A 27,310-nucleotide genomic window follows, 5' to 3' on the forward strand; every position below is an offset into this window, starting at 1 on the left:
GCCGGTAAAACCCAGCGGTGAGACAGAAAAGCAACAGATCAGCCTGCTTTGGTTTGACATGTGGAGGCACATTCAGGTGTGTCTGGACCGGTTCAGAGCAGTCGTCAACCAGGTTAAGAGAGAGGTCAGGTTCTGGTTAAAGCTCGTTACCAGCAGGTTTGATCCAGCAGTGAGACCAGAGTTTTGAGATTGTAAGTAACTCATTTATTAGCCAAAGCGGTTTTTCAGATGTTTTTTATTTATTCATTTATTTATTTTAGAACAGTTATGAGGGCTTTTCCCCTGTTTTTGTAACTGTTGTTTTTTTAAAGATTAAGTTTATGTGGAGATCATTTAGACCTGAGAGAGGATGGGCTGGCTCTGAGGAGGAGAGAACATCGAAGCCCCTCCCCCTGCAGAGAGCACGCGCACAGCTGTCGCGCTCTCGGACGCGGCTGTTTCACTCCACGCTTCTGCAGCCGCGCGCGGACTCTCACGCGGACCTGCCGCTGGTTTCGGACCTTCGGTAAGTGTTTTCGGAACCAGACCACCTGGGCCGTTGAAGTCGGCTGTCTGGCGGGACAAAAGCCGCTCTCGCGCCTGCGGCTTTGCGCGCGCGGCGGATGGAGTCCGAGCATCCCGGCACAGCTGGACCAGCAGCGTCCGCGGCTTTGCGCGCGCTGCCGGTCCAGCCTGTTGGCGTCTGGATGTCCCGAAGCGAAGGAAGGCGGCTGTGAACGGCGCCTCCGCCGGTGTGCGGAAGCTCGAGCACCGGAACAGCCTGCGGGATCCGGTCAGAACCAGTTACTTGATCAGAGAACACCGAGTAACGAGAGCACCAGCACGAGCTGTAGTGCGGCGACTTCCTCCTCGGTCTGCACTCGAACCTTTGACTGAGTCCACAACTCCGGTCCATGACCCGCATCCCAGGAGACGTCGGTTCCGTCTGATCCAATCAGGGCCGCTCCCTATAGGGGCCAGGGCCAACACAGCATAGGGGCCCCTGCAGTGCAGTGTCCCGCAGCAGGGACCAGACACGGGGAATCTGGTTCTTAAGGGGTCGTCCTGTGCCGGTCCCCAGCCCGGATAAAACACAGGGTTGTGTCAGAAAGTAAGGCGTACAAATCAAACCCACCTGTACAAAACGCTGAAAGCTGATTGGCTGTGGAGGTGAACAACAACCTGTGGATTTTGTTCTCCGGCAAAATTAAACGACACCGTGGTGAGCGTGCAAACGTGGTGTCATTGTGTCGCCATTTTTGCCTGAAATATGGTCAAACTTTTTTTTTTGCACAAACGTGTGCATCAAAGGCTTCCAGTTATTTGTTAAAGTCCCACTTTGATCATCTTTTGATCTTTTTTCAAAGCGTTCCTTTAATTCTGATCATGCCGTTTTTAGCCAAAATAAAATAACCCGTTCTCTAGGACGTAGTTTCTGTAGAGCGGTCAAAAATTCACCTCTGAGACTGTTGGTGCAGAAGTAAGCCTCTGCTGACATCCCATCATTCTTTTGTTTACAGTCTCTCCGGCTAGCTTACAGCCCCTCACACCCCCGACCTAACATTAGCAGTGCAACAGAAACAGCACCAGCATCAGATCCATCCGTCCGTCCAGTTCTGATCCAGATTCCAGCTCAGACCAGGAAAACAGAGACGTTCTGTTGGTCTGACCAGAAAGGGGCGGAGCCTGGAGACTGTGACCCCTGGACTGTAGCTTCTACGCCACAAATGCGATCTTTTTTAAATGACATTTTTTCATCTGCTCCTGATTTTCAATGATTTGAATAAATAAATTCTCAGAAATGCAGTTTTACTCCTAATTTTGTTTATAAATGTCCATCATGAAAAATGTCACAAGAACATGTTAAAAACACCACAAACACAACTTTTATTGTCTTTCAGCTTTTTTGCCTCTCATTATATAAATTAAGCGTGTGCGCGCGTGTGTGCGTGTGTGTGTGCTCGTGTTTGTGTGCGTGTGTGTGTGTGCTCGTGTGTGTGTGCATGTGTGCGTCTCCTGACCATAATGCCCCACTGTGTTGTTGCAGATCCCGTCAGCTCGGGTCAGAACTTCTGGCCTTCCACAGCATCACTCGGACCGGTAAGGGTTCCACTCACTCAAAGATCCACAAACCAGTAACAAATGCTAAAAGGGGGGGGGCTCATGCAGGTTTCTGCCGGCTTTCCTCGTGTCTGTGTCAAACATCTGTCACAGTCACCGGCAGACAGGATGAAGTTTTCAGAGTACGGCTGATGAAGCCTCAGGCTGTCAGTCAACTTCAGGGGGTCTATCCGATCACGCAGACTCAGAACTGGAGACCTGATGATTTTATGGTCGCTGCTGATAAAAACTTGCTAATGTGGATATTAGCCCCGTGGTAAAGGTGCGATCCAGCTGCAGCACGGGTCACCTTCACCTGTAAAACAGAGAAACGGGAGGATCCACCGATCCTGTCTGACTCACAGCCCCACAGTTTTCTCTGTCTAGACTGAACCTGCAGAGATGCAGCTCAGCGCTTTCTGAGTCGATGGCGTGTCACTCATTCACAAACCGCATGTGGAAACCGGCGTGAATGAGACCAGAGTTAATATGTAGCTGTGCTGCAGAGGTGGGCGGGGCTGCTGAACTTCAGACCTCGCACATTTCCAGGTCACGTTGTGCCGCAGACACGCATCTGTGAAAATGAGGATCAATAGCTGGCAGCAGAGCGTCAGCGTTATCTTTATGCTCCCGTGTGTGCACGCGTGTTCGCCGTGTCTTCATCCGCTCGCTGTTCAGCTGCAGAAAATGCTCCTCCCAGAACCTCAACAGACAAAGATGGCGGATTCATTTGGGGGAAATGAGTTCTGAGCATCATTGAGACATTAGCATGGTAAAGCAGGAACTACACGCCGACCCAGAAGCCCTTTCTTTTCCTCTCATCCGGCCCGTGAGCAGCGCTGCTTACTTGTGATCCTTGCTGCCACCGGTGTGAATGAGAAGCAGCCCACAGCATGATGCAGCCACCACCATGCTCTGGTCCTGAAGAACAGCTGGTTAGGGAGGCCGGCTCTTCCCACCCCCTCCTGTTCAGAAAGTCCAGGTCCCGTCGGACCAGTTTCAGGTGATGTCACAGTCGTGTTGAGGAGGAAGACAGTCGTGTCTTCTGATTGGTGGGGTGGGGGGGTGTGACTGGCAGACAGACGTGTTTGGAAACTCTAACTGTAGCTTCTGTTAATCATCAATATGAAGGACGGCGTTGACCTGCAGGCGCTCTAACCGCCTTCCTCTGCAGCGCTCCGTGTTTGTTACATGACAGACGCCTCACATGGGAAGCTGCTGAAATGAGGCAGACCAAACACAAACGCTGCTCATGCACTAAGAAAAAGACAGGAAAGGATTCTACTTTCAGCACTGTCATGAGTGCAATGATGAAACTTTTTCAAGTTGTGAAAAATGACCATCGGCTCTGAATTAAAGCGCATTATTGAGTCTGGTTTGACTCTAATCACAATGCAGAAAGTCAGCAGAAACGAGCCAACTCTCATGGCGCTCTGCTGCAGCCGCAGATCCACCTCTTTCCCATTTGTTCAGCCTGTCTGTCTGTCTGCATCTCATAAGGTAAACCTTTCTAAAATAATGATGATGAATGGCGGACTAACTTATCAACATTTATGAGAAGTTTAAAATAACCTCCTTATAACGGAGCCAAAAACAGAGACATGTGTGGCCTCTGCTGTACAGACGTGACTTTCATTTTCTGTGTGTGCACGCTCCTGTGTGTGAGACGGCGGCTCCTCCCAAGGGCACTTTAACATATGGGCAGGAACAGGGCGGGACTCGAACCTCAATCAGAGGATGACTGAACCCCGGTCGTCCCTCTTGGCGCTCTGAATAGGGGAGCTCACATTTGCTGTGTACTCAGAAGTTGAAAGTACACTTTTCCCTTTCTGGGACTTCCTGTCAGCTGTTGTCCCGCTCAGGTGGATGCATCAGCTGTTCCTCGAAGGCGTTCTGCATTCATGGTCGCACCGCCGTCTCCTCGGCGAACCGCTGATGCCCGAGCTCAGAGGCGTCACTGAGGAGTGAAGGACTCCATTGTTTCTGTTTGTCCAACCATCTACTCAAACCTCTTCAGTTTAAATGAGGCACCAGCTTACAGCTGAAGCTGTTTCTGATTAAAACGCAAAACAAGTGGTAGTTTTATTCATCATGGTTCAGTCCGGATCGTCCCACTAAAGGCAGATGAAATGGGTCGTATGCTAACAGTTTAAAGTGAATCGAGCAGAAAGGTGGCAGTGACGCTGACTGTCATGCAGAGAGACGTTAAGCCCCCTGTTTTAGAGTTTTTGGTATGACCCAGCTGTGGGTTTGAACCATTGACTGTAAATGAAAACTGGACTGAGCGAGTGTGACGTCACCCATAGTCGATTCAGTCACCATTTGTTTGCAACACCGACGTGGTCATGTTGGATCCAGAACCCACAGGGAGCAGCGATTGGTCTGAGTCGGTCTGAGACGTTGTTTCTATGGCAACCACTCTCCCCAGTCAGAACTTAGCTTGTTGGAAAGACACGCCCCTTCCACTTGAAAGCGGGCCACACAAAATGTGTCAATCAAATGCTTCAAACATTTGACATGGGGGCCCAGGAGGCTCCACTTACTTTTAGTGATGCATCTGATTGGTCAGATTGTGACATGAAGAACTTGAACTGCAGAAAAAAATATCATGAAAAAAAAAAGAGGATCATCAAGAAGATGTTAAAGGAATCAGATCCAGAACGGTTCTTCTGACCAATAGACCGACTGAGGAACAGCTGTTTATTCTCTAGAGAAGCTTTTGGGATTTTGGCTTTTTGGAGGCACTTCCTGTTTGGAATGCCAGGGGGGAGGGGTCACTCAGTCCAGTTCTCATTTACAGTCAATGGCTACAATGAGCAAAGAGAGGAGAGTCCATCAGATGAAAAGTGTTTGTTACCAAATCACAGCTTTCTTCTTGAACAGGAAGTGACTCGTTTTCTGTGGGTGATGACATCACTCCATCCAGTTCTTCTGATCAGTCAGTGGTCATGCGGTGCACGCTGAGCTCTGATTGGTGGACAGCAGCAGCTGAGCGGCTGCTGTCCTGACTGAATGTTGGCGTCCGGCTGCGGCGCCGGGTCCCGTCAGATGCGTGCATGGCTCCTGTCTGAGAGGAGGCTCGGGAAGCGTCTGCAGCCCAAACTGGGTTTCCCGCCTTCTGCTTCAACCGCTGATTGGCTCCACATGAACTGATTACATAAAGTTTCTGTGTTTTTGTTCTTTATGCATCAAAGCTTACACAACCCAGTTTTTTCAACTCTTCCTGTACTGTTGCCATGGTGACGTGCTTCCATTGCCAACTTGGTTCCTAACTTGCTTTTTGATGGGACGGGTCAGGGATCATAACACGACCCACCACAGGACCCCCCCGCTGCAGAATAGCTGTGAACGGCTGACAGACATGTGGGCCTGTGGGAGGAAGGAAAAGCAAAAGGCAGAGCAGGTACCTGTTCAGGTTAGAGACCCACTCCAATGGTGCTTTTGGTGTTTGGAGCGTGTTGTTTTTCCCATGATGGAGGACATATGTAAAGAAAATTAAGCTTCAAATTGTTTTTCTGAGTCCTGCTTTATTCAAATCTTGTGAATCAGGAGCAGATGAAAAAATGCCCTTTGAAAAAGATTGTATTTGTGGCTTAGAAATACGCTGGGCGGAGCCACAGTCTCCATGCTCCGCCCCTTTCTCATCATCCACTGTCAGACCAACAGATCCACGAATGTCTTTGTTTTCCTGGTCTGAGCTGGAATCTGGATCAGAACTGGACGGATGGATGGATCTGATACTGATCGACATGTTTGTTGGGGTGTGAGGGGCTGTAAGCTAGTGGGAGAGAGTAAACAGATGGGCGATGGGAAGTGGAGGCGGGCTAACTGTCCCAATATAACTCTGAAATGAATTTCTAATGAACACCTGCTGCTCTGCAGAAACTATGTTCTAGAAAACGACGCAGGTTTTTGCTTTTTGGCTAAAAACGAAATCATCCTCATTAAAAACCCACCGGGAACACTTTGAAAATAGATCAACAGATGATCTGAGTGGGACTTTATGAGGCAATAGAGGAGCTAAAATGCCAGGTATGTAAATCTATGAAGTGTAGCCAGCTGTACCCAGCTGTGCTTCCCTCCCGTTACGGCAGAATGTGGGGGTCTCTGAGACGCCCCCTGCTGTAAGAACAGAGCCTCTGATGGGGCAAAGCAGTCAGAACACTGAACCAGACTCCAGTGAATCAGCAGTGAAGGTGCAGACAGCAGGAGAGGCCGGCTCTCTCCTTCAGCGGTTGGACGAGTCGTTCTCGTAACTTTAGGATCCCTGAGGCTCAGTGGACATGCAGACGTGCGTCTCTGTTTGGATGACATGTCTGCTGCTCTGCACACGTTAACGGTGACCCGGATGGAAGCATTTACACTGACCAAAAATATAAACACAACAGTTTTGTTATTGCTCCCATTTCTTATGGTATGAACTCAAAGATGTGAAACATTTTCCACATTCACAAAATAACCAGTTCTCTGAAATATTGTTCACAAATCTGTCTAAATCTGTGATAGTGAGCACTTCTCCTTTGCCAAGACAATCCGTCCCACCTCACAGGTGTGCCATATCAAGATGCTGATTAGACAGCATGATTATTGCACAGGTGTGCCTTAGACTGGCCACAAGAAAAGGCCACTCTGAAATCTTCAGTTTTGTTTTATTGAGGGGGTCAGGGGACCCAGACAACCAGTCAGTATCTGGTGTGACCACCATTTGCCTCATGGAGTGCGACACATCTCCTTCGCATAGAGTTGATCAGGTTGTCTATTGTGGCCTGTGGAATGTTGGACCACTCTTCTTCAATGGCTGTGGGAAGTTGCTGGATATTGGCAGGAACTGGAACACGCTGTCGTATACGCCGATCCAGAGCATCCCAAACATGCTCAATGGGTGACATGTCCGGTGAGGATGCTGGCCATGCAAGAACTGGGATGTTTTCAGCTTCCAAGAATTGTGTACAGATCCACACACACAATGCCACACACGCTGTCTGCCATCTGCCCTGAACAGTGTAAACTGGGATTCATCCGTGAAGAGAACACCTCTCCAACGTGCCAGACGCCATTACATGTGAGCATTTGCCCACTCAAGTCGGTTACGACGACGAACTGGAGTGAGGTCGAGACCTCGATGAGGACGACGAGCATGCAGATGAGCTTCCCTGAGACGGTTTCTGACAGTTTGTGCAGAAATTCTGTGGTTATGCAAACCGATTGTTTCAGCAGCTGTACGAGTGGCTGGTCTCAGACGATCTTGGAGGTGGACATGCTGGATGTGGAGGTCTTGGGCTGGTGTGGTTACACGTGATCTGCGGTTGTGAGGCGGTTGGATGTGCTGCCAAATTCTCGGAAACGCCTTTGGAGACGGCTTATGGTGGAGAAATGGACATTCAATTCCCTAGCAACAGCTCTGGTGGACATTCCTGCTATCAGCATGCCAATTGCACGCTCCCTCAAAACTTGCGACATCTGTGGCATTGTGCTGTGTGATACAACTGAAGATTTCAGAGTGGCCTTTTCTTGTGGCCAGTCTAAGGCACACCTGTGCAATAATCCTGCTGTCTAATCAGCATCTTGATATGGCACACCTGTGAGGTGGGATGGATTGTCTTGGCAAAGGAGAAGTGCTCACTATCACAGATTTAGACAGATTTGTGAACAATATTTCAGAGAACTGGTTATTCTGTGTATGTGGAAAATGTTTCACATCTTTGAGTTCATACCATAAAAAATGGGAGCAATAACAAAAGTGTTGCGTTTATATTTTTGGTCAGTGTACATTTAACAGCCTGGAGCATCATCAGCATCTTGTCTCTATTTTGAACTTTTTCTCCATCAACGTTATAAAGTCATTTGAGGACTTAAACTGTCAGCTCTACTTCTAGTGGAAGGTAGGGTTGACCTGGAACTGCTGAGGGCGGCCCTGGGGGGCATCTGGAGTTTGTTTTGCCACAGTTGGAGGAGATGGAGCTTTGTTATTGACACGAGCTCTGCCTCTGCGTCTGCGTCTGCCTCTCTGTCTGCGTCTGCGTCTTCTCCCTCTGGGTCTTTCATTCAGTTTATGGGTTGAATACTATAAATCCTTCAATCATTGATTTCCTGTTTCTCTTTCTTTATTCTAGTCTCTTCCACCATGTTTTGCTGCTTAACTCCTTCTCCAATTTTTCAACTATTCAAATGTTCACCTCTTTCAGTTTTTTCCAGCTGTGACTTTTGCTCCTTCAAATCCCTGAACTTTTCCAGATATTCCAGGATTTCTGCCTCCATTGAAATACATGGAGGATCCTTGGAGCAGAAGCTCGCTGGTTCGATACCCGGCTCTGGGGTTTTTGTTATTGTGCTGTTTTCACTTCATTGGCTGACTCTCCTGGAGCATCTTTATTTTTGAATGCATTTCCTTGTGTTGTCCTAAAAGACATGTAAATGGAGTGTTCATTACACCCCCCCCCCCCCCCCCCCCCAAAAAAAAAAAAAACCAATATGACAAAATAACAGTTGAATTGATCTCTGCCAACTTATTCCAGAACATTCCAGTTTGTCTTGCTTCATTTTGATCCAAATGATTTCAGCTTTTTTAAACATCAGTGCGGTTCTCAGCATGGAGAGGTTTTCTGTGAAATCCCCCAGACGGGGGGGGGTGTCCATGTGATCACACAGCAAAACCCCCCCCTGCAACCTTCTGCCATGATGGGGGGTTTGGAGCTGGAGGGGGCAGAGGAGAACACCAGAGATCAAAGATGGATGCACGTCAGGACGTTACCTTTAGGGTTCAGTCAACGGTTTACAGCCTCCCTGATATTGAGGTTACTTTAGCTCCTCCCCTTTTCAGTTGAGGGGGGGCTTTGTTTGTCTGAAAAATGGCCCGTTCATCTCTGAATTGCAGCTCCCATCCGTTCGGCCCCCCTCATGGAGCACACCCACCCCTCCCTGGCTGTTGGATGCAGTCTTGTGTAACTCAGTCTGAACCAGTTCCATCTAGTTCACTAGTTGTTGCCAAGAGACCATCTGTGCTTGCAAGCATGTGTGTCTAAGGTTGCGTGTGTGTGTGTGTGTGTGTGTGTGCGCACACGGCTGCGTTTCTAAAAGGGTCGGGGTGGTCGTCTCCGTGTGAAGCTGGATAACTGGAATGTTCCCGTTCCCGCTGCCAGTGTTACATAAGCCATGAAGAGGAGCGGCTCTGCCTCGCTCTGACGGCCTTTGTGGCCACATGAAAGCCCCCCCAGTGGAGGTTCGATGCCGTCGCTGTGCTGCTTGGTGAAGCTGACAACAACAGGAAGTGGTCCAGGCCGAAAACCTGCGCCGTCATTCTTCTGTTTGAGTACCAAGCATTTCCAGTCAGAGGATGAAGGCTGGGCTGTTCCGACTCTTCCTCCTGCTGCTGGCCTGGACCGGTGGATGCAGGAGTTCCTCGTCTTCTTTGACAGGCGGCTGTCACAGTGACATGCAGACGTGTCAGCAGGAGACGGGACGTGTTTCTGCTGAAGGCGGTTCGGCGTCGGTTCAAATGACAGAAACACTGAGACTGTTTTCGTTTCTGACCCGTCAGTCATGATGTCTAGCATGTTTGGAGGGACGTCGTCAGGAGCCGTTCAGCCCATCAGTCTGTTAGACACAACAAAGTCTCTCAAGGCTGCTTTAGTGGCGGCGTGGCACAGCGATTGACCTTTGGCCCTAGTGTTTACAGGTTGCCCCCCCCCCCCCCCAAGTCCTAATCTGATCATCATCTCATCTGTCGTCTTTCAATGATGATTCATTTTTAGCCACAATCTTAAAACCTGTGTGGTTTTCTGGGACATAGTTCCTGCAGAGCGGCAGGAATTCATCAGAGATTCCCCTCTGAGTTGTGGACTGTTGCACAAAGATTTGAATAAAAAAGTAGTCAGAAAAAGAATTTCAAGCCTAATGTTCTGAATAAATGCCCCCCATCATCAGGAAGAAGATGTTAGAAACCCCAAAAACAGCCTTTTCATCAGAGAGGGTCTTTGAAGCAAACTATAAAAAGCTCCTTTGATGTAAACACCATTCACCTTTGAATGCATCTCTGACATTTACTGAGGTAAAGTTCTGATAAAGATGATGTGGTGGAGCTCATGGGCTCCCGTGTTTTCTGGTGTTTTCTCTGCATGTGGGTGAACACGCGTCTGCGCAGAAGCCTGCTGTTCATCCTTCATCTGCAGTTTGGTTCTCTGCAGGAGGAGGAAGCCGCCGCTCTCTTCAGGCAGGTTCTGCCTCTTCATCGCTCTTCTTCCTGTCTGTGAAGTCATGGCCACGTCCCTCATCCGCCGCCAGCTCGCCGTGCCGCTGCAGAGGACCCTGTGCCTCCGAGCTCCAGGTGAGTCGGCCTGTAATGTTGGGAATCGTTTGTGAGTCGCTTAACTCGGCAAAACAGTCCTTAGAAAGTCAAAAGACCTGTTTGAAGGAAAAAAGGCTTATTTTCTGTTAAGAGAATGTGTCTCAGTGACGAGAATATAGGAATTGGTTCAAGGAGCGTTTTGTGAATCCATCAGCAGATTTTATTTAAAGAACATTTTTCAAACATAAAGTATTTTTAACTAAGGGGGGGGGGGGGGGGGGGGGGGTCTGTATCTTCTTTTCTGAATGTCTTCATTGATGAGGTCAGACCTTTTTAATGACTCTTTAAGTTTCCATTCAGTTTAATTCAGAAAACATTTAACAGGAACCGATATTCTAACAAGTTTTCATGAGTTTTCTTCTCTTTCATCACATTTTTAAAATGTAACATAGAATAATCTAACATTTCCTGAAAACTTAATAAGAATAAACATGTCAAACAAACATTTGATGTCATTTCAAAAGCCTGATTTGTCCTGGGGGGTCCGGTCACATCAGTGCTCAGGAGGAGTGGGAACTCTGAGGTTCTGCCGCAGGATTGGAGAACCGCTAATGTTGGTCCAACAGGACGTGCTCATCAGTGTGTGCAGACGGTTCCCTGCAGCTTTGTCAGAGGTCCATTCTGCTATCAGAACCCATCTCAGCTGACTAAAGCTGTAGAACGTCTCAGTCAGACCCGCTAAGGTCCACATGAAGGGTTCCAGGAGTCTGGACCGGGTTTGTTCTGTGCCTAACGCTCAAAACGTTCTGGTTCTGGTTCTGTGAGACTAGAACAGTCCATCCCAACCGGCAGTCCTGAGCTGACACGCACAGAAACGGAACTTCTCAGGGGAGGCGCTCCGGACCGTGCCGGGCCGGTCTCCCAGCGGGATCAAACCGGTTCTCAGCCTCATCAGCAGTGACCTTTGACCCAGGAAGCAGTTTACCCTCTGAGCTGCTTTTCATGCACCACGTTCATGGTTACGTAAAGATCCGGCTCCTCCACGGCTGCAGACGGAGCTCGGAGGACGGAGACTTGGATTCCAGCTGCCCAGAACCTCTTCTCAGACCGATGAAGGGTCACCTTTGGGATCACAGCGAATCCGTTTGTTCCTTCACCCCGAGAAAAGGGAAAAAGGAAATTCCTAATTATAACTGGTTGCAGTTTTATGTAGAAAGATGGCAGCACACAGAGAAATGTCTTCATCCTGAGCCTACAGCTCAGAGAGGAGAACAAGGTTTCCTCTCTGAAGTGGATCACTGGGGTTTTCTCCACCTGGTCTCACTGATGGACGAGGACTTGAGCTGCTACTGTTCTTTCATTGGACCAAACTAAGCTTGCAGCCTCATGGTCTGGTAACGCTGACCTCTGACCTTCCCTCAGTCATCTGCAGTTCCCATCGGAAGCCTGCATGTCGCCGTGACCCTGATGACGCTTCCCTGAGGACACGCCCAGCTCCAGGTCCAGCCTGTGGGTGAATGCGATGCTGGCAGCTGCAGACCGGCCGTGCTGGCGGCTGCAGACCGGCCGTGCTGGCGGCTGCAGACCGGCCGTGCTGGCGGCTGCAGACCGGCCGTGCTGGCGGCTGCAGACCGGCCGTGCTGGCGGCTGCAGACCGGCCGTGCTGGCGCCTGCAGACCGGCCGTGCTGGCGCCTGCAGACCGGCCGTGCTGGCGGCTGCAGACCGGCCGTGCTGGCGGCTGCAGACCGGCCGTGCTGGCGGCTGCAGACCGGCCGTGCTGGCGGCTGCAGACCGGCCGTGCTGGCGGCTGCAGACCGGCCGTGCTGCGCCGCCTCCTCAGAGCGTTGCTGCAGTCCATGCAGCTGTTGGAGAAAGCCGTCTGATCCTCTGCTCTGGGCGCCGTGCGGCTCAGAATGCTGCTGTGCACGTGGTCGTCACGCCTGGTAGTTCAGCTCTTCCTGGATGGCAGGATGGAGCAGACAGGAAGTCCTCCGGGAGAACTTTGTTTTGGTGGTGCAGTGGTTAGCCCTCCTGCCTCATAGTGAGCTGGTCCTGGTTCAAATCCCAGCTGGGTTCTTTCTGAGTTTGCATGTTCTCCTGGGTTTCCTCCTGGAACTCCAGCGCCCCCCCTCTGTCTCTACAGTAGCCCTGGGTGTTCATGTGTGTGTGTGATTGTGTAGTCCTGCCACTGGAGCTGGTATGGCTCCAGTGAACCCGAATGGAGGATGAAGCTCTGCGGACGCCGCCTGTTGTTTTGCTCTGTGCTGCAAAACAACGTCTCATCATCAACGTCTCAGCTTTAAGGGCGTCTTCCAAAAGGATCGGCGTGTGTCGTACCCAGACTATGGACGGGCGCAGTGACAGTCTTCTGGGTGGGTGTCTTCCCCTCATTGAACCCGACTGAGCCAACTTACTGGGATGTGGGAAACCTGTGCCGGGAGTTCAGTCGATGAATCTGGAACAGTAGATCCGGACGGCACCACAAAACGACAAATGCACCAAATAGTGAAGGAATTGGGACAAACTGTCAGTTTCTGCAGAGCGGCAGGAGTTCACAGGAGATTGACCTCTGAGTTTGGTCAGACTTTTTGCGCGGATGTAACCCCCCCACTGATATCCCATCATCCCTTTCTATACACTTTTCCTGCTAGCTTTCAATTCCACAATCGAGTCCCCTAGAAATTTCCCAGAAGTCTCTGCAGTAAACCAGTGTGCATCGACGCTCACTAGATCAGCAAATTTAGACCACAATGCATTGCGTCTGAACAATTTTTGCCCAAAAAAATGTATTTAAATGTATTTTTTAAATAAACCATCAACATTTTTATCTTCAGAAGACTGTGGACTCATAAATAATCATCACAAAACGCTCATATTAATTAGATTTTAATATCCACCGTTAGAAAACTGTAGTGAGCTTAGTGTCTGAATTGCTTTTCAAATTTAGGGCCCTACATAGTCTCAGACTATATAGGTTGTTAGTTAGGGATTAGGGCGGGAATTCAGACCTAGCTTTAGTGTAAGGCTGTGTCCGAGTTCCCGCCGTAATCCCGAACTCTTAAAAAAAAGTGCAGAATTATCTCGTGGCCTGGATTGGAGAAGCTCCTCACGAGCATTTAGACAATCCACGGTGTTCTGATGATGAAAACATGGAGGGTTTACCAAAAACTTTAGTTATTTTTAATTCAGTGTAAAAAAATTGTTCAGGTGCAATGCATTGTGGTCCATATTTGCTGATCTAGTGAGCGTTGATGCACACTGGCTTTATGCAGAGACTTCTGGGAAATTCCTGGATTTCCCTCTGGATTTGGGTTTGTAGATTCAGACAAACTAGAAATGGTGAACGCGCTAAAGAGTGAAGGAATTCACACTAAAACAGTGATGTCCTGAAAACTGGGTGCAGATTTATTGGAAAACCATCAAAAAGGACGTGGCATCAGTTAAAAGGTGGAACTTCAGTCTATATTCTATGACGGGTTGTTTTTGAATGGAATCATGGAAGAGAAAACTCTATTCCATGATGTTGTAACTTCTTTGGAGTTGCATTATAAACAGGGGGGGGGCACTCAAAATCAAAATCCAGTTAGGGTATTATTATACTTTAAATGAATAGTACTCAAGCAAAACTGTCTCAATTCAGAGTAAAATTATACCTAGTGAAAAAAGTACTAGTATTCTGAAGTAGCTCGGTTGGAAATAACATCTTCATCTTCAAGACAAAAACAACAAATACTCTAGAAGAATCCTACTAGTAGGTTTAGGGGCTGTCTGTCATCTGGACGTTTCACCTCTTATCCAAAAGGCTTTATCGATGAATTAACAAACCTAACCTACTATGATGGGATCAACCTGATGACTGACAGTCTGCATAGACGCCCTAGGAACATGTGACCCAAAACAGAGAAAGAGGAGCAGCTCTTCATCTTCATCACTGGCTCTTTGACTGATTCAAACGTCTTCATTCATTCTGCTCTCGGACTCGAACTCTGCAGGCCGCTGCAGCTCAGCAGTCAGAGACACGTTCTGTTGCAGCTGGACTGTGTGCCATCAGAGTCTTCCCACGGACTGGACTGAGGTGTCTGGGTGGGCGGGGCTGATTGGCGGCGAGTGTCGGGACTCGCACAAGAAGCAGAGCAGAGACCTGAGCTCTGGGAGCCACAGTTTGTGACACCCCCCCTGAAAGACGACCCGTCCTGGAATGTGTGAAAGCGCAGATTGTTCAGAGCACCCCCCCCCCCCCTCCCCGCCTGCTTTGGCAAAGCCTTTGATGTGTATTTAAGGACCCAGAGGAAGAGCAGGAGCCTCATCAATAATTCAGATAGATCTGTTGAAAGGTCACCTGACAGCCTCACAGCTCAGGACCACAGCAGCTGCTGGGGGGGGATCTACATGTCAGTGGGCCGCCATCATTCTGGGGGCGCGGCGTCACATGACCTTTGAGGAGAGGCGCTCTGCATGAGCTGAGATCTCCAGAATGACGGCAGTTTTCATGTGTATAGCTGACAGTGGTGGAGCGTCCTCCTGTGACCCGGTCGCTCCAGAACGCTGCAGAGAAATGCTCCAGAGGTCACATGACCAGCACACTGCAGCAGGGTGATCACATGACCAGCACGCTGCAGCAGGGTGGTCACATGACCAGTACGCTGCAGCACGGTGGTCACATGACCAGTACGCTGCAGCACGGTGGTCACATGACCAGTACGCTGCAGCAGGGCAATCACATGACCAGCACGCTGCAGCCGGGCGATCACATGACCAGCACGCTGCAGCCGGGTGATCACATGACCAGCACGCTGCAGCCGGGTGATCACATGACCAGCACGCTGCAGCCGGGTGTTCACATGAGGTGATCACATGACCAGCACGCTGCAGCAGGGTGATCACATGACCAGCACGCTGCAGCAGGGGTGTCACATGAGGTGATCACATGACCAGCACGCTGCAGCCGGGTGATCACATGACCAGCACGCTGCAGCCGGGTGATCACATGACCAGCACGCTGCAGCCGGGTGATCACATGAGGTGATCACATGACCAGCACGCTGCAGCCGGGTGATCACATGAGGTGGTCACATGACCAGCACGCTGCAGCAGGGTGATCACATGAGGTGGTCACATGACCAGCACGCTGCAGCAGGGTGATCACATGAGGTGGTCACATGACCAGCACGCTGCAGCAGGGTGATCACATGAGGTGGTCACATGACCAGCACGCTGCAGCAGGGTGATCACATGAGGTGATCACATGACCAGCACGCTGCAGCCGGGTGATCACATGAGGTGGTCACATGACCAGCACACTGCAGCAGGGTGATCACATGAGGTGATCACATGACCAGCACGCTGCAGCCGGGTGATCACATGAGGTGGTCACATGACCAGCACGCTGCAGCAGGGTGATCACATGAGGTGATCACATGACCAGCACGCTGCAGCAGGGTGATCACATGACCAGCACGCTGCAGCAGGGTGGTCACATGAGGTGATCACATGACCAGCACACTGCAGCAGGGTGGTCACATGACCAGTACGCTGCAGCACGGTGGCCACATGACCAGTACGCTGCAGCAGGGTGATCACATGAGGTGATCACATGACCAGCACGCTGCAGCAGGGTGATCACATGACCAGTACGCTGCAGCACGGTGGCCACATGACCAGTACGCTGCAGCAGGGTGATCACATGACCAGTACGCTGCAGCATGGTGGCCACATGACCAGTACGCTGCAGCAGGGGTGTCACATGAGGTGATCACATGACCAGCACGCTGCAGCAGGGTGATCACATGACCAGTACGCTGCAGCATGGTGGCCACATGACCAGTACGCTGCAGCAGGGGTGTCACATGAGGTGATCACATGACCAGCACGCTGCAGCAGGGTGATCACATGAGGTGATCACATGACCAGCACACTGCAGCAGGGTAATCACATGACCAGCACGCTGCAGCAGGGTGGTCACATGAGGTGATCACATGACCAGCACGCTGCAGCAGGGTGATCACATGAGGTGATCACATGACCAGCACGCTGCAGCCGGGTGATCACATGACCAGCACGCTGCAGCCGGGTGATCACATGACCACACGTGACTTCCACATGGTTGTTTTCCATCAGGATGCAGATTTGTGAGCAAGACTGCAGCCAAAACACACGTGGAGTTTGACTACGATGGACCGTCCATGAAGACCAGCGTCCCCGGACCGCGCTCCCAGGTAACACACACACAAGTAGAGACACACAAGGACCTGTGCACGCACATTTAAACACACAAAACACACAAAGACCTATGCACTCGCACATAAACACCCAAAGAACACAGAAAGACTTATGCACACACACATAGACACACAAAGACTTATACAAACACACATAGACACACAAAAAACACACAAAGACTTTTGCACACACACATAGACACACAAAGACTTATACACACACACATAGACACACAAAAAACACACAAAGACTTATGCACACACAGACACACAAAAAAGACACAAAGACTTATACACACACACATAAACACACAAAAAACACACAAAGACTTATACACACACACATAGACACACAAAGACCTGTGCACACACACTTAAACACATAAAACACACACAGTCTTATACACACACGTAGACACATAAACAACACACAGAGACCTATGCACACACATTTAAACAAACAAAACACACAAAGACCTATGCACACGCACACAGACACACACAGACTATGGATTATATCCTAAAACCGCCAACTTTGTTCCTGTTTTGCAGGAGCTGCTGAAACAGCTCGGAGAGATTCAGGTGAGCACAGTCACAAGGCAATGAGCCCTTTATTGTTGTGTTTCTCCACTGAAGCGTTTTTGTGTTGCATTCCTAGTTTGTGATGATGCTGTTTCCACACGGATTCAGGAGCATCATCTGTCAGCTTTTAATTCCACAGCATTTTGATCCAAAAACATCTAAAGATGGAACATTTGACACAACAACCCTCCAGAAAAACTACACAACTGAGTGTGACAGTGTTCACTCAGTGTGACGGCGCTGACAGCTGTTCACTGAAAACCCTGCAGAGTAAATCACAAAAATGACTCAAACCTTCATGTTATGGTGGGATGCTGACATTAGATAATGAAGTTAAATGAAGACTTTTCACTGAAGCAAAAATCTGTTATGACAGAAAAAGATGCTGATTAAATGTTGGAGACCAGACTAGAGAGAAAAGACGATCTTTTGAAACTCTAGAGGGAACTCTACACATTCACACAGTTTCTCATCTAAACCGCCCAGAACAACCAGAAATCAATCCACAGGAGCCATTTGGGTCAGAATCTTTGCTCAAGGGCACGACAGCGGCGTGACGAACATGGCTGAGACCGTTTACCACGCAGGTTCACCGCCCCAAAAACCTCAGGAATGAACTGGAAACACTCTGATTCAGGTTTCTACAAACAAATACCGACTAAAGAAACCAACATGTTGAAGACGGAAGGCGTCCGTCCAAACACGTCACGTATGTTGGAACAGAACCCGTGTCTGAGAACTAAACCACCACGACTGTTTCCGGGGGAAGTCTTGATTCTAAAGCCATGTAAGAGTCCAACATCTGAGGGATTTTATTCCCTGGAAAGAACTTTAGAGCAGCGGAATAAATCACAAATCCAAAGGTGTGTGGGGAGGGGCTGTGGGGCGGGGCTTCGTGTCTTCTGGGACGGACTCCAGCGCCGCCGTGGCGGATGGAGCGTTTCAATCCACATGAAAAAGAATGAAAAGGAATCTGAAAAGTTTGTAAAAACTAAGATTTAGGAGTGTTGAACCGATCCGCCTGTGGGCTGTGATGGAGGACGTTTGAGCTGAGGAGCCGTGAGCGTGCACACGCTAAGAACACGCCATTTCTGCTCACTGTCAAATCAGCACGGGAGCTTGACCAATCCCAGACAAGACTGAGGACCGTGTCTGCTGATGCTGTTTCTCTGCAGAACGTGGGCGCCGTCAATTTCTTCTGCAACTACGATGACAGCAGGGGAAACTACCTGGTGGACGTGGACGGCAACCGCATGCTGGACCTCTACACCCAGATCTCCTCCATCCCCATTGGTCAGTATCAGGACGTCCCGCCACGGCATCACAGATCCCGCAGAAAGCCGGAATCGCACAAGCGCTGCATTTACTCTAATTCAACTTTAAGTGGTGAAATTCAGCAAGTTTTGGAATAAAAACAAAAGTTATATTTCATAGTGAACATTTGAGTATAGTTTTTATTTTTTTCATCAATTCTAGATGTTTTAAGGCTGTAAAACTCCTCACAACACTTTATAAGATGAAGATTTTCACATTTTTCTGTCCTGTTTAAACCTTCCTAGAAAAAGGACATGAATGAACACGCATGTACAGGAGACATGAATGAACACGCATGTGCAGGAGACATGAATGAACACGCATGTACAGGAGACATGAATGAACACGCATGTGCAGGAGACATGAATGAACACGCATGTAGAGGAGACATGAATGAACACGCATGTAGAGGAGACATGAATGAACACGCATGTGCAGGAGACATGAATGAACACGCATGTACAGGAGACATGAATGAACACGCATGTAGAGGAGACATGAATGAACACGCATGTACAGGAGACATGAATGAACACGCATGTACAGGAGACATGAATGAACACGCATGTAGAGGAGACATGAATGAACACGCATGTAGAGGAGACATGAATGAACACGCATGTAGAGGAGACATGAATGAACACGCATGTAGAGGAGACATGAATGAACACGCATGTGCAGGAGACATGAATGAACACGCATGTGCAGGAGACATGAATGAACACGCATGTACAGGAGACATGAATGAACACGCATGTGCAGGAGACATGAATGAACACGCATGTAGAGGAGACATGAATGAACACGCATGTGCTGGAGACATGAATGAACACGCATGTACAGGAGACATGAATGAACACGCATGTGCAGGAGACATGAATGAACACGCATGTACAGGAGACATGAATGAACACGCATGTGCAGGAGACATGAATGAACACGCATGTACAGGAGACATGAATGAACACGCATGTGCAGGAGACATGAATGAACACGCATGTGCAGGAGACATGAATGAACACGCATGTGCAGGAGACATGAATGAACACGCATGTACAGGAGACATGAATGAACACGCATGTGCAGGAGACATGAATGAACACGCATGTACAGGAGACATGAATGAACACGCATGTGCAGGAGACATGAATGAACACGCATGTGCAGGAGACATGAATGAACACGCATGTAGAGGAGACATGAATGAACACGCATGTGCAGGAGACATGAATGAACACGCATGTACAGGAGACATGAATGAACACGCATGTGCAGGAGACATGAATGAACACGCATGTGCAGGAGACATGAATGAACACGCATGTGCAGGAGACATGAATGAACACGCATGTACAGGAGACATGAAAGTCTGAAAGTGAACCGCGTTGCAGCAAAGGACCACTTCAAATCCTTCTCCTCCTTTGTCTTCACGTGCTTCACCCATGACCCCACCCAAACGCCACATATACGCCCCAATGTGGGCGGAGTCTGAGCTGAAGAAGCAGCAGGGAAGGCGAGTTTTCCTGACGTCAGACTGTTTGAAGGTGCAGAGGGCAGACAGGGCAGACGAAGACAGAACTGCCCCCCCAGCATTCAAATGACTGGCATGCAAAGCATCTATGGTGCAGAGGTCCTGGTTTCCTGTCTGAGTCTCTGCGCTGCGACAGATTTAGGTCATTCTGTCTTCAGACACGTTTATGATGATTCTATTGATGTGAAGCAGAGAAATAAGACCGACTGCAGAGCAGCTTTTTAGTCCACACTGCATGAAAACTCTGCTTCTGTATTGATAAGAGGATCCGCTTTCACAGCAGACGTTCTTTGTGCCATGCTGCCCCCTGCTGGTGAAGGCAGGAATCAGACTGCTTTATGTAAGAACGTCACATCTGTTTAAGTCAGAATTTGGACTCAGGGCTTCTCATCAGACAGAAGTGTTCTAGAAATAAACCCTGAGATCAGAGGGAGTTCCCTGCAGGACTGAGGGGACTTCTCAGCACACCAGACACACGTGTTTTTAAAAAAATAAGGTGCTGACGGTTGTTCCTCCACCTTGAACAGAGAAAGCTGCAGTTGGAGACGTAAAATCCCTGCTCTGTCTTTTCCAGGCTACAACCATCCTGCTCTCCTCAAGCTCATGGCCAACCCCAACAATCTGGTAGGTTGTCTGCACAGACTGCAGGTCGGCTGCGCAGGTGAGAGCGTGCATGCGTGCAGGCATGCACCACTGCCATGTTTGAAATCAGCTGCAGGGGCTGGCTTCGTCCTGAGCCCCTTAGACTCACGCACACATCTTTATGTTCGTTGAAATAGGGCCGCACCAAACGAGGAAAACAAAAAATCAACATCGCAATGACGATATAACTTCATCATTTCCACTTGACTGCAACAGTTGAATGTAAATAAGATTCAACATAACTTAAATTATGCTCTGAAGGACCCTCGTCTACATGGGAGGTGAGCTTCTAACATGGAAGGGCTCCATCTGATTGGTCAACAGCGTGAAGGCGTCCATCTGATTGGTCAAATGCATACATGGATTTATTTGATACGTTAAATACTTCAAGCTGCCATAAGATTGTTTTGGCACATTTTAAGATGACCCTGTATGAACCAGCCAGACCTCGCCGCTCATCTGGATCTTTGTTCAGATCCTAGAGTCCAAACCAAACATGGAGAAGCTGCGTTCAGCTTCTATGCTCCACAGATCTGGAACAGACTTCCAGAAGCCTCAGAGCAGCAGAAACATTCAATCCTGGAGTTAATGTTTCTGCTGCTTTGGATCCGTTTACATCCGCGCTGTTACGTTAGATTCAGTTCTTTGATCTCCCGTTTTTATCTTAATGATCTCCTTCAATGTTTCTGTTAATGTTTTATGTGAAACAAACACAAAATATGTGAAACATCTAAACTCTCCTTCCTTTAGCTAAACTGTTTGACTCAACGTTAAACGGATGTTTTTTTTTTTCTTTACGTTGGAATTATTTTGAAAGAAACTTTTTTTTTTTTTAAGTTTACCTGTTGATGAAAAAACCCCTGGATCCTGAAGTCGAAGCGGTTTTGTGTGATGAAGATGTGAACCGCTCTGTGTCTCCTCAGAGTACGTTTGTGAATCGCCCCGCCCTGGGAATCCTGCCCCCCGAGAACTTCCCGGACAAAGTGACGGAGAGCCTTCTCTCTGTTAGTAACGCCACGCGTGCACACGGACCGTCTGTTGGTGTCATTGTTTGTGTCTGACAAGCCCCTCCCCTCCTGTTAGGTGGCCCCCAGTGGGATGAGCCGAGTCCAGACGATGTCCTGCGGGTCGTGCTCCAATGAGAACGCCTTCAAGTCCATTTTCATCTGGTACCGGGTGAGTGAACCCGTCCGGACTGGGATCAGCTGTGGATCAGAGACCAGCCGCCTAAAGGAACGAACCCTCCTGCCTCTCTGCCTCTCATGTTGCTGCTGCTGTTGATGTTTGTTCAGCCTCAGGCATGGCTGCCTCTGGTGTAGCGCCCTCTGCTGGCACCGGTCAGCTGAACCGTTTCCCTTTTTACAGTGGATCAGAATCAGACCAGCGGCAGCCGGTGTCAGTACCATAACCATTCGGCCTGCAATAACCGTTCGGGGTCCTTTCCACTGAGGATAACGTCACACTACGGTGGCCCTACTTGGACAAACTACGTAGCGTGGAGGTCTGCTGGGGCTCTGCATATTTTCATTTCACGTTTCCTTCTGTAACCTAAAGTTCTTTCCCCTCATAAGTGACATTATTCTTTGTAGTGTTTCTAGAGATTTTTCCACAACCCACTTTGTAAATAGATCTGTGGCTGTTAGAATGAACCTGCTGCTCCACACGAGCTAACAGGTCTCTGAGCAGAACAGCTGGAGTCTCAGAGCTTCGTGTTTGCAGACATGGAAGGTCCAGATTTGTCCAGACCAATCACTGTCTGACACGTCATCAGACCACCGGACAGCCAATCGCATGATGTGAGGTCAGCACTCGTCCCAGGACCCCCAACGGTTGTTGCAGCCGAATGGTTGTGGGACCTACAGCGGGCGTCGGCCCCACCGGTTGTCCGTGCTGGTACTTCCTGTCTCCGGGGTCACCCACATCCCAGCATCAGGCATCAAGGGCTTAGATGATGGTTCAGAAAAGCTTTTGCCGTGACCTCTGCCTTCATTGAAATTCAGTTTTGGCGGGTCCATGCAGGGGGGGCAGGAATCCTGCTGGTTTTTCAGAAGCCCCTCCCTGCTGATTACCTGGTTCAGGTGTGTTGACACCGGCCCTCTAGGCGTCTGGAGTTTGACACCTTTGGGTTGATGGGTCTGGGTTTCTAACCCCCAGTGAGCCCAGAGAACACCTGCGGTCATGTGACCGTCTGTTTTTGCCCCTCCTTCGTGCGTGTGTTTGGCTGCAGGGGGGTAACGGACACATTTCTGCTTCTGCTTCAGAACAAGGAGCGCGGCCTGAGTGGACCCACGGCTGAAGACCTGAGCTCCTGCATGCTGAACCAGGTCTGCCTCTGTCAGCTCGCCGGCGTGACGTTCCCCCCTTTTCCCCGTGTGACTGTTGGTTTCTGTCTCAGGCTCCAGGATGCCCCGATCTCAGTATTTTGTCTTTCACGGGAGCTTTCCACGGAAGAACGATGGGTATGTCCGACACTGATTCAATGAGATGATTTGCTGGCGTAAAGCAAACTATTGTAGTAATGGAGAGACGTGCAGACGTGGGTCATGTGACCTCCAGCAGTAACCAACAAACCGCTAACAGATGATGGAAGTTTTTGAGCTCATCCTTCAGCTCATGGTTAGCGGTCGATCCAGCTAACGATGAGCTGCTCCATCTCTGATAACGCCCGTGTCCGTGTGTGCTCTGTGGGGTCAGGTTGCCTGGCAACGACGCATTCCAAAGCCATTCACAAGCTGGATGTGCCGTCCCTGGACTGGCCCATCGCCCCGTTTCCGAGGCTGCAGTATCCTCTGGAGGAGTTCAGCAGGGAGAACGAGCAGGAGGAGGCCCGCTGCCTGGAGGAGGTGAGGCATGCGCGCGCACGTGAGCTGCACGTTCATGTGCAGAGTAAAGGTGGAAGTCATGAGCTGCTGTCTGCTGGAGAAGAGCTGCATTACAACATGAAAATGCTGCTCCAGACGAGGATTCGCCTGCTCGGCCTGTGAAGGAGTCTCTGCAGAAGCTTTGAAGCTGCTCCTCCTGCAGGTTGGAGGAACTTTCAGCCTGTTGCTTCTCCTCTGCAGGTGGAGGACCTGATCGTGAAGTGGAGGCAGAAGGGAAAACCTGTTGCAGGCATCGTGATCGAGCCCATCCAGTCTGAGGGCGGAGACAACCACGCCACCGCAGACTTCTTCAGGAAACTCCGCATCATCGCTCAAAAGGTAACGGAAAACGGAGCCCCGCCCACCCAGCAGCCGCAACCTTCATGTAGATCAGTGACTGTAAATGAGAACTGGACTGAGTGTGATGTCACCCCTAGAAAACTATTTATTTCCTGTTCCAACCAAATGAAGTCAGTATGTCGGTATACATTTCTCTCAACGTAAAGCGGGGGACATGAAGGTTTTTCAAACGGCCCGACTCCAGAGACTGCAGTCCCTCCATGCCTGCTGAGGGGGGGTGTCTTGTTCAGAGCTGGTGATGATGTCACAGAGCGCAGAGTCCCCTCTGACGCGTGTCGCTGTCACGTCTGAGCGTGGATCCAGTCTCTGCTGGGGTCTAGGTTTCTCCTTCATCTCCCTCTGTTGTGTCTGCCCCCCCCCCCAGCATGGCTGTGGCTTCCTGGTGGATGAGGTCCAGACCGGTGGAGGAGGCACAGGAAAGTTCTGGGCCCATGAGCACTGGGGCATGGACGACCCCGCTGACATCGTCTCCTTCAGCAAGAAGCTCATGACGGGGGGGTACTTCCACAAGGACGAGCTGCAGGCTGATAAGGTTCGCTTTCACCCCACAATGTTCTGACGTCCTGGCGGACCCGCCCCTCTGCCGGCTAAAGCTGTTTCCTCCCGCAGCCGTACCGCATCTTCAACACATGGATGGGGGACCCGTCCAAGAACCTGTTCCTGGCTGAAGTCCTGAACGTGATCCGCAGAGAGAACCTCCTGGAGGAGGTGGCCCGCTCCGGGAAAGCGCTGATGAACGGCCTGTATGAGCTGCAGGTACGGACTCGCCGTCGGACCCGGGACCTCTTCTGGACGCGTTCACTTCTGACTCGGCTTCTCCTCCGTCCGCCTGCTTTGGGCCTCAGAAAATGAGGCTTTCAAAGCAGATTAACCGATTAGGAAAACAGATTTGATGCAGAGATGCAGACGATGACATCATAACCACATGCACAAAACAAAGAGCAATGCTTTACACTGTATCTAAGCTCAGTTTTCATGGGCTCCCTGTATTTCAGTGCACTGCTTTCTTTAACATCACATAGTGTTCTGCGTCCTGATTGGCTGTTGATCCTGACTCCTGTACAGAATGCCTTCAGTTGGTCAGAATTACATAGATCTATAATCCAGGACTTCTTTTTTTTTAATGAAGGTTTGAGAGTTTAAGAGAGAAAAGTGTGAAAATGTTCGTCTCTTTGAACATCTGTGATCCTACTTTGCAGATCATTTCAGAACGTAAACCTGCCATAAACGAGGAAACGCTGCAGCTGTGAAACAAAGTCTGAATGCTAAAACAGCAGAAAATAAAATGCTTTTCAGATGATGATGAGAAAAGCAAAGACCATAAGAAAAGCAGACGTTCTGCCGAGCAGAAAACCACAGAAGAGGTTACTGAGCCTCCTGCCGTGTGACCCACAGGCTCAGTACCCGGGCCTGCTGAGCCGGGCTCGAGGGCAGGGGACCTTCTGCGCCATCGATGTTCGTGACGCTGAGACCCGTGAGAGGATCACGCTGCAGACCAGAGACAAAGGTAGGCAGCAGACTGGTGGGTTGTGGGATGACCTCCAGCTGCAGGCGAAGGCTTTCCCTGCAGCTGCACAGCCGCTCATCGCCGGCTGTGACGCCGGGCCGCAGGACGTCCCGCTAACTCCGTGTGTCCTCGGCAGGGGTCATCCTCGGAGGATGTGGAGAGAAATCCATCCGTTTCCGTCCGGCGCTGATCTTCAAGGAGTACCACGTCCACCTCTTCCTCAACATCTTCAACGACGTGCTGGCCCAGCACAAATAGGTCCTGGGGGCTCATCTTTACCCAAACCCAGAGTCGGTCCAGAGCGCAGTGGGGGGGGTCATAATAAGTTGGACACACAGATCCACAAATGTCACTAAATTGAGGCTCAAAGCAGGTCAATGATGACGATCACCTGAGCAGGTGTGACGCATCGGAGACGCCTCTGCTCTGCAAACACATCTATATGTTTTAGTTCTCTGGGCTTTTCTGTGATGACCCCGGTAGATGAAGAGACGGCGAGCAGCTCAGACACGCCCCCCTCCTGTAAATCCATGCTCTCATAGCGTTTTCTTATGGTTGGTTTGCTGTTTCATTCAGCTGTCAATCAACGTCTGTCTCTTGTCAGTTCTCTGGTTCCGTATTTCCAGATGTTGTGATGTTGTCTGGACCTGATGGAGCAGAGTCATCAGCACAGCCCCCCCCCCAAAAACCTCCATCGTGAAAAAATGGTTCCAAAAACGACAGACCGCAACGCCTGTGACGGTAGATTTTGACATCCCCACCCCACAGCGTCCCCCCTCTGCTCTGCCGATGCCGTTTCTACACAAACGGCACTCAGGGATGACGAGACTCACCAGGAGCCACCGTGCAGCATGTCGGCTCCAGCCGCGGCAAGAGCCGGCATGCTGCCATGGCGATTGGTGCAGAGCCCCCCCCCCCCCCCCCCCCCCCCCCCCCGCAGAATCGATGGGGGAGGTCGATTCAAAGTCTGTAAGGTCACGGATGATTCTGTGCCTCCATCTTACTCTGTCTGTAAGCTGAAGTCAAAGCTCTCATCCGACCCGTTTCCGAGCCCGTTCCCAGCAGAATCCACGGCTGAGTTCTGATCAACACCAACACGAATGTTTTACCGTCCTATGCCGCACAAACAAAGGAGGTCACGACCTCCACGTCCCAAAGGTCAGCCTTCCAAAAGGGTCGGACAGCATACAATCATATAACGGTGTCCTTCCGTGATTGTTTTGGCCCGCTGTTGCCTGCAGCGCCCCCCGAAGGCCGAGCTAGCATGTTCATCGTGTGCCTGCATGAATTCTGGCTCCTCTGCCCTCCCCCCGCCCCACAAACGTGCATGCTGACTGAAGACGTGTGAGGGCTCAGCATCACATGACCAGCAGCCAGCCAATCAGGCGGGCTGCTCCCCCCACATGCTTCCTGATGTTGAATGGATCCGTTTTCTCCATCCACATGACGGTAAACTTACGGCGAGGATCCGGAGCAGCCAGCTTCCCAAACCCGAATCGGAGCAGGACAGGGAATCACTTACAGCGGAGCTCCACTAGGAGGCGCTGTGAGCTGGAAACCAGCCTGCAGAGTGGAGAATGTGATCAGCTTCATGAATAGTCTTAACCAAATTCATGTCATTCGTGTTATAATCACATAAACTATATGTATAAATATTCTAACATATTTTTTACGCATTAATGACATGACTTCATGTTCAGTCTGGAACAGATGCCAGAGTCGGTCCTAAAGCAGAGACGGCAGTGCCTGCCTCTGGGGGGGGGGTCAGTCAGTGTTATCTGAAGTATCTCTAACATCCTTAAACGACTTGCACTTGTAATCTCAGATAGATGATTATTGATGTAATTATTGTAGATTGCTCTTACTGTGATTCTGTTCATGTTTGTGAGAAATAAAGTTTTTGGTAATGCAGGTGTTCGTCTCGGACTGCA

General features: G+C 49.9%; 1 protein-coding gene across 6 annotated transcripts; it reads left to right on the plus strand.

Moving 5' to 3' along the window:
- Positions 1–27,290, plus strand: abat (4-aminobutyrate aminotransferase). Of its 6 annotated transcripts, none has more exons than XM_078951054.1 (18): positions 1–191; positions 312–505; positions 2,027–2,079; positions 10,263–10,402; positions 16,482–16,579; positions 17,135–17,164; positions 18,340–18,457; positions 20,584–20,633; positions 21,575–21,655; positions 21,735–21,827; positions 22,913–22,975; positions 23,047–23,110; positions 23,346–23,494; positions 23,714–23,851; positions 24,237–24,404; positions 24,482–24,628; positions 25,268–25,379; positions 25,516–27,290. In XM_078951054.1, exons 4-18 carry the CDS (start codon positions 10,333–10,335, stop codon positions 25,635–25,637), a joined length of 1,503 nt encoding a protein of 500 aa, XP_078807180.1. In that variant the 5' UTR covers positions 1–191; positions 312–505; positions 2,027–2,079; positions 10,263–10,332; the 3' UTR covers positions 25,638–27,290. The 6 variants fall into 6 exon arrangements, with proteins under 6 accessions (XP_078807180.1, XP_078807178.1, XP_023813645.2 ...); XM_078951052.1 differs by having other exon boundaries at positions 12–191; positions 10,220–10,402; XM_078951055.1 differs by having other exon boundaries at positions 20–191; positions 329–505.
- The last annotated feature ends 20 nt before the right edge of the window (positions 27,291–27,310 follow it).

The sequence above is a fragment of the Oryzias latipes genome, chromosome 8, assembly GCF_053564925.1.
Source record: "Oryzias latipes strain Hd-rR chromosome 8, Olatipes_Hd-rR_3.1".
Lineage (NCBI taxonomy): Eukaryota > Metazoa > Chordata > Actinopteri > Beloniformes > Adrianichthyidae > Oryzias > Oryzias latipes.

What these genes read in the sequence shown, in the direction of transcription:
- abat (XM_078951052.1), top strand. Translation starts at nt 321, where the DNA reads ATGTGGAGATCATTTAGACCTGAGAGAGGATGGGCTGGCTCTGAGGAG. An exon ending in TCCCCGGACCGCGCTCCCAG is followed by an intron (nt 16,580 to 17,134) that starts GTAACACACACA and finishes CCTGTTTTGCAG; the next exon opens with GAGCTGCTGAAACAGCTCGG. An exon ending in TCCGCATCATCGCTCAAAAG is followed by an intron (nt 23,852 to 24,236) that starts GTAACGGAAAAC and finishes CCCCCCCCCCAG; the next exon opens with CATGGCTGTGGCTTCCTGGT.